General features: G+C 46.2%; 1 protein-coding gene across 1 annotated transcript; it reads left to right on the forward strand.

The window, feature by feature from the left end:
• The first annotated feature begins 1,494 nt into the window (after positions 1-1,494).
• LOC115319210 (transposable element P transposase) lies at positions 1,495-6,870 on the forward strand. The gene is given in 8 exon segments (XM_040221656.3): positions 1,495-1,725; positions 2,514-3,208; positions 3,271-3,512; positions 3,619-3,828; positions 3,903-4,170; positions 4,262-4,563; positions 4,684-4,970; positions 5,716-6,870. Coding segments are annotated over 8 exon segments (3,141 nt in total). The 5' UTR covers positions 1,495-1,519; the 3' UTR covers positions 6,647-6,870.
• Positions 6,871-7,429: the final 559 nt, after the last annotated feature.

The raw sequence follows: 7,429 nt of genomic DNA on the forward strand, positions 1-7,429 counted from the left end.
GACAGAGTTGCAGGAATTGATGAGCATCTGTGGTAGGGAAGGAGAGGAATTAGGTTTAGAATTCAGTAGCGAAAAATCGGCAGTCATGATTTTTAACGAGGATGAAGTTGAGAGGCTGAAGATACAGAATATTACAGTTGAGAGAGCTAGCAAATACAAGTATCTAGGAGTATGGATATGTGATGGTGCAGAATATCTCAGAGACCATGAAAAGTATATAATAGGTAAGGGCAACAGAAATGCAGCTGTAATGAAAAATAGAGCACTTTGGAATTACAACAGGTATGAGGTGGTGAGAGAGATTTGGAAAGGGGTCATGGTGCCTGGCTTGACTTTTGGAAACGCAGTGCTATGCATGAAATCCGAAGTGCATGCGAAACTAGAAATAAAACAGCGCGGAGTAGGTAGACTGGCTTTGGGGGCGCATTGCAAAACGCCAAACCAGGGAGTACAAGGAGACATGGGATGGGCATCATTTGAGAGCAGGGAAGCGGTGAGCAAGGTAGAATTTGAGGATAGGTTGAGGCTAATGGATGGGGAGCAATGGGCACGAAAGGTTTTCAGCTATTTATACATGAGGAGTGTAGACACAAAGTGGAGACAGCGCACTAGGAAATTAAGAGGAAAGTTTTTGGGCTATAGCGAAGATACGGAAGAGCAAGTCTCAGTTAAGAAGAAAGTTAAGGCCACAGAAAGAGATCGGTGGCTAGAGGGAATGCAGACAAAGACTGCTCTGGAAAGCTATAGATTAAACAAAAGAGTTATTGCCAAAGAAAGCATTTATGACAATTCTAGGGGAAGCTCATTGCTGTTTGAGGCAAGAACGGGTGTTCTGCGAACCAGAACATACAGAGTGAGGTACCAGGAAATTGATACAGTGTGCACTGCTTGTGGAGAGGAGGACGAGACGGCTGAGCACTTGATACTCTACTGTAAAGGGCTTCACCCTATGCCTACCGAAGACAACATAGATTTAATAAAGTCATTGGGTTTTAGAGACAGCGAAGGGAGAGTGGATTTCAAGACTGTAGAGATTACCAAGCAAAGATTAAGTGAATGGTGGCAGAAATCGAGAGAAAACTAGGTATTTTCTTATTCACTGATGGCAAGGGGGTTTCATAGCCTCACTTTCTTTGCTTTGCGGAGTGAATATAGATTTCACATTTAAATATTCTAAGCTTAAATGGTAAAACAAAATGGCTAGGTGGCGCAAGCTACCGCCCGATCCAAAGGGCTCAGCCGTATTCATCCATCCATCCATCCATCCATCCATCATTATCAAAGCGGGGATAGGAGAACGGCCGCCCCATAGGTATGGTGTACTAGAAGGGGAGGTGTGCCAAGCGCGCCGTCGCTGCGTTGGGAGAGGGGGACCTCCTGTAGGATTCTGCCGCTATGACGGCAAGCGGCGCTGCTACGCAAGTCGCGGTAAGCGGGGAGCTCCCGGCCGGTCGTGCACAGCGTAGCGTAGGGCAAGGCGTAGAGCACGTTAGGAGACCCTTCCGCTTGCGATGCAACGATGGAAGTCGCTGCGAAGAAGAAGACAGATCGCTGGTGTTTTGTGCCAGGATGCAACGTTGGCTATCAACACTCAAAAGAAAAGGCATCATTATTCCGGGCCCCCAAGGACGCCGTTAACTTCGAGAAGTGGGACCGCGCAATCCCGAGAGCCGACAAGAGGCTGCAACCAAATTCGGCAGTGTGTGAACGGCACTTCGATAAGAGGTGAGTGAACTGTAAATAATAACATCCGCGTGCGCGGTAGGGGGCGTATGTGCTTCTCTTTGTGCAGAAATATGGTGTGCTCACGTGAAATGGCTTGAGAAAACGGGATAGTAGGTCTCGGGCCCTCACTGAAGTGTCGTCTCCACAACACGTTACATGTCAAGATTGGTGTGCGTGTCGTCCCATATCTGTTCCTTGGTCTCGGGTTTCCACGATGTTAAACGTTCACCAGCTCGCCTGTATCTTTTCCGTCATTTACATTTGTGTTGTCCCCTTCTTTTCGCCCGCCGACTCCGGTACCTAATATCTGTTCTGTTCCGTCTGCTCTTTTTTCTTTTAGCCCGCCTTTCTTACTTATTTGAATGTTTTGTATATATAAACCCTTCAGCCATCGCCACCAAATTTGAAAATAAGACAGGCAAAAAATGTTTGAGTACAGCATCACGCAGTAGTTTTTCTTAGTTATTTTGGGGAATAAAATAGAGCTTATACTATACATTCAATTTCGGTGACTACTTGACTATTATTTTGCTGTGACAACTTTGAGAGGATTCACGCCAGTATAAGAAATTAAATGCAGTGTTTTGTCATCTATTTCTGATTTTTTCTTTGTGATAAAAAAAGCCTAATGAAACTCATACCCAATAGCTTTCTTTTGTAATACTACCTCGATTAGCAGAAGATATTGCACAGGCTTTTGCTCTGTGGCCCGTATATGCCTTCGAGATGCTCTGAATGTATTGTATCGGTGTTTACATTGCCGTTTTTTTTTTTTTTCTTTCTTGTAGGTTTATAATCTCTTCGTCTCGCCTTATCATCAATGGAGAGGAAGTGTGGCAGCCCCGCCTGGTACCTGCTTTGGCGTCTGATGCCGTGCCGACACAGTTTCCAAACGTACCGAAATACCTGAGCAAGACACTCCCCAAGGAAAGAAAGCGGAAGTCACGGGCACCACTGCAAGAGCCCAACCGAAAAGCAAGGACTCTTTGTCAGCCTTCTCAGCTTCAGTCCTCTCAGCAGTATCAACAACAAACTCAAGAAGCCTCATCAGTTTACGGCGACTGCGACTCACCCAGTGGGAGCCTTACTGCTAAAACCAGCACCTTCAGAAATCTGAGGCGCCCATCAGACTACTGGTCGGAGCAGCTGTTTTCAGAAGAGCCAAACACAGTCTCCTATCAAACAGTCTGTCTCAGCAACAACACGGTACCCCCACTTAAGTTTGAAAGGGCAGTGATCTTCGAAGCTCAGACGGCTGAAGGACCTTCTGTTTGCAAGGTCTTTCTTCGTGGTATTCCACATCTTGAGAGTAGTGTTGGAACCCCTTCGCAAGCGGAAGATATCCTGCGCTACGTTGACAATGTGCCGCTATGTGCTGGTGTTGGAGAACTGACTGAATTCGCCGTGGTCAAAATACAAGAAAAGTCCTGTCAGCGTGTCGAAAACAAGCTGTATTCCAACAAATGCAATGGATCTGTTCTAGGTGAGACATTCTTTCTTCTGAGTGGGAATAATTATTTATGTCATGTACGAACAATTTTACAGGTGTTTCTGGACATCCTTGCTTGTCCTGCAAATATCTTCGCAAGCTCCTGACGTCTCGCATGTGGAAAGCAAGGCGCGGCAAGGCCAAGACAAACCTGACTGCATACACTGCTGCAAAAAAGCTGCGACGTGCTCTTCGGACATTGAAGCGGAAAAAAAATCGAGTGCGTACTCTGCTGGACCAAATCAACCAAACAAGGGCACAAAATGCAAGCATCAGCCAAGAAACCTTTGAGCATACTGTGAGTAGCTTGAACAGATGAGAATTTTACAGTTCAGACGTAGGCACTTTGCATCTAATTTATTTTCTAAATATTCACTTCTTTCTACCTTATATCTACATTTCAGATTGCAAAGCTGCCACCAAAGCAACAGGAGTCCGTTAGGGCTTGCTTCGAAGCATCACAGCGAAAGTCGTTGCGTGGCTACCGATACAGCAGGGCATGGCTCCTTGAATGCATCATTCTTCGAATGAAAAGCAAGAGGCTATATGAACACCTGAGACGCCACCGAATTCTTGTGCTGCCAAGTCGAATGTGCTTGTTCAGGTACATCAAGGTATGTGTCATGAGATATGCTAAGCATCTATCAAATTTTTAGTGCCAGACTATCTAACCTCGTAACAACGTCAGAATTTCAGAGCCTCATATGGATTCAGTGACAGCCTATTTCGAGCTGTCAAAGCAAAGGCACTGCAAATGGACGAGATGTCCCGTCATGGCGGCCTCGTTCTTGATGAAATGAAGCTGGCAGCGCACCTGGACCTGACTGCGTCATCACACATTGAAGGTTTTGTGAACCTGGGTCAGCACACTCCCGAGGCTGACAAGCACACGAGAGCAGACCATGGGCTAGTACTCATGTTCCAGCCGTTTATGGGGAATTGGACGCAAATAATAGGTAAATAGTTAATTCCTCTTCTTTTTTTTTTTTTTTTTTTGCTTTTTTGACTACATCTATGTCTTACTTAGTGCCATAATTTGTTTTTTAGGCGTATTTGCTTCAAGTGGAAACGTGAAGGCTCACTTGCTCAGTAAGATTGTCACCGAGGCGATAATTCTATGCGAACAGGCAGGTCTGTTTGTTGACTACCTGTGCTGTGACGGAGCAGCTTGGAACCGGGCAATGTGGCATAGCTTCGGCGTGCACGCCGACGCTACATCAGTCTGCTGCAAAGCCTCGCACCCTGCTGATCCTAGTCGGTTCATCCACTTCATCTCCGACTTCCCTCACTTGATGAAATGTGTCCGCAACCTGATGTTGAAGGCTGGGTTTAACACACCAGAAGGAAGGGTAAGCACTACTATATGTTTCTCCCCTCATTTTGCACCTGTGAACTGAAAATGCATAGCAGATGTTTTAATGTGATGTTTTTATTTGCTTAGCAAAACCAGTATTTTTTTAATTTTGAAGGCTCACTGGGAACACATCTCGGCCACTTGGAAATGCGAAAGCAGTGATGTTACACCCAAGGCAGCACATCGACTCACACGGGCCCACATCTACCCCAATGGATTCGAAAAAATGAGGGTGGACCTCGCATTTCAGGTTTTCAGTCCTTCAATGCTACATGCATTTTTCATCCACAAAGGAAAAGTTGAGGAGCAGTACCCAAACTTGGAGCCCACCCGAGCCTTTGTTGAACTCATGGTGAACCTCATCCGTGTCATGACATCACGAACACCACTGAAGGCACTCAGGTAAAACTTGTATTGTTACATGCAGGGGGTTTGTTTTAACATAGTAGTGTGCACTTTAAGGCAGATTCTCAGTTTGTGCCTCACCAGGAATCTATCCAGCAACTTCTTGTTTCATAAACCAATCCTGTGACTACTAGCTATGGTGACTGTTTTTACGGCTGCTATATGCTGATAGGGTAACTATTGTGGGTTATCTTACATACCCTATGGCAGTCCTGTGATCAAGTCATATGACTTGGCATAAAGGTTAAAAATTAGACTGCACACCAATTTATTATAGCAAACTTTACTAAGTGAAAAGTAGGAATATGATTACGTTACATCAAGTGCTATAAGGGGTAACAATCGCCTCCCTCTTTACTTCCCACAGTAGGGTGGAAGGGAACAAGAGAAAGGGGGAGGAGGTCAAGTTTTTACTAGCACCTCATCGTTTTTCTTCTAGCCAGTATCATGGTGCTTACAAACGACATGTTATTGAACAACTAAAAACTGAGTGCAAGCGTAAAGAGAAAATTTTGAATCTACTTTGATACTCCACATAGAGCAGATTCGTGCAGAATGCGTCGCATAGCGTGTTTGTGCCTGCATCACAGATTACCACACAGCCAGATGGGGGCAGAACAACTGAATCAAGTCGACAGAAGCACACGATGCATTATCATTCGGCTCTATTAGTGTATCAGGGTCAGCTCGATGTTTTGTGGTACACACTGATGCAAGCTTTGCTTTCTTGGTACATATGCAGGCCAAACAGCGACGAGGAAGCTGTCATCAACCAGACACTGGACTTCCTTGATCGGTGGGACCGTCATGCCAAAGGCAGCGGCTTCCTAAGCAAGAGTATGGCAGAAGTCTTGAGGGTAACCTTGCGCAGCACAAAGGAGCTGCTGACATACCTCACAACGAAACTTGGCTACCGCTACATAATGACATCCAGACTCAGCCAAGATTGCATTGAACGGTTATTTGGGATTGCTCGGCAAGCATCCGGTCCGAACGACAACCCCACCCCGGCACAATTTTGTGCCATCATGAGGTGCCTGAGCTACTACAGCCTTGCTAAAAGCCCTGTGAGCGGCAGCATAGCACCTGGCGTGCTAGATGCACTTTTGACCCCCGAGACCGTGCCTCTTGACGAACCAGCGGCTTACAAGCAGCTCGACGAGCTGATTGACGTCGGCGACCTTGATGGGGCCCAGCATGTTCTGGACCACCTTCCCTACGTTGCTGAGCGCAGTGATGGTCGCCTCGTCTACTACATAGCCGGGTATGTGGCACGAAAACGGGTATTGGACACTGGCTGCAGGCTATGCAAGGCGGATTGCCTCACAGAGCGGAGCGACGTCGCACAACACCTGCCAGCAGATGCGACAATGGAGTGAGACCAGGGAGGTCTGCTGTACCCCTCCGAGAAGCTGTACCACCTGGTGATGACACTGGAAAACCACCTGACAAAGGCGTTCAGCACGTCCAAGCTTCACGCCAGCATAATGTACGAGATCGTTGGCTCGCTGAAAGGGCTCCCAAAAGTTGGCTGCGCTGACCACTGCGACTGCCTCACCCGATCAGTGGTGAAGTTCTACTGCATCACACGGATGCATTTCTTCTTGAAAGGCAAAAACAGGACCGAAAGAACTAGATCAAAAGAACAGAAATTGAAAAAGAAGAAAGTGTAGTTGGACACCTACACGTTAAGAGAGGTATATCTACCACGAAAAAAAAAATAAAATAAAAGCATTCCTCTTTTTTTAATTTTTTTTTTCTTCAAGACTAGTCTTGGCATCATAGCATCAATAAAGTTTCCGCTAAACTGAACTGAACCTGTATTACTTTTTTATGTTCTGTTGGGAGGGGCCCGGATATTGCGGTTATTAGAGAGAAAAAAAAATAATATTGGGGATTTATTAGGTTTTGGTTATGTACTGGTCAAGTTTTATATGTTGCATGTTTGAGAAAAAAAACCAAATGCCACTGCAGAAGTACCAGGAAGCGAGCAATCCAGTATGGTCCCGCTCGCGCGCTGAGGAACGGGATCAGCGCTCCCGGCTCATAAAACCAGTAAACACTACTTTATTATGTTACAGAGGCAAAAAACTGGAGTAGGGTATTTGTCAAAAGCAACCATGTTTCAAACAAGCAACGCGACGAACGCAAAAACATTTTTTAAACATAACCACACGGCTGCATTGCATACGTTCGAAGCGGCGTGCTGTATTCTATCTACCGCGCTTTGCCTAGCAGCGCCACGAAGCGACAGCGTCCGGCGGAGGCCCCCGGAACCGAGCGGGGCTTGGCACACCTCCCCTTCTAGTACACCATACCATAGGCTCTCCACTTTCGCGCGCGAGACGGCGTAGATTCTTGCGTTTATTTTGTCGCATACTATCGGTGGGAAAACAATTCTAGCGAAAAAAGATGCGGTACTGTTCGGTGCTTCAGTGAAGATCGAATCGTGTTGC

Source organism: Ixodes scapularis, unplaced genomic scaffold (genome assembly GCF_016920785.2).
Source record: "Ixodes scapularis isolate PalLabHiFi unplaced genomic scaffold, ASM1692078v2 PGA_scaffold4__175_contigs__length_147842914, whole genome shotgun sequence".
Taxonomy (NCBI): Eukaryota; Metazoa; Arthropoda; class Arachnida; order Ixodida; family Ixodidae; genus Ixodes; species Ixodes scapularis.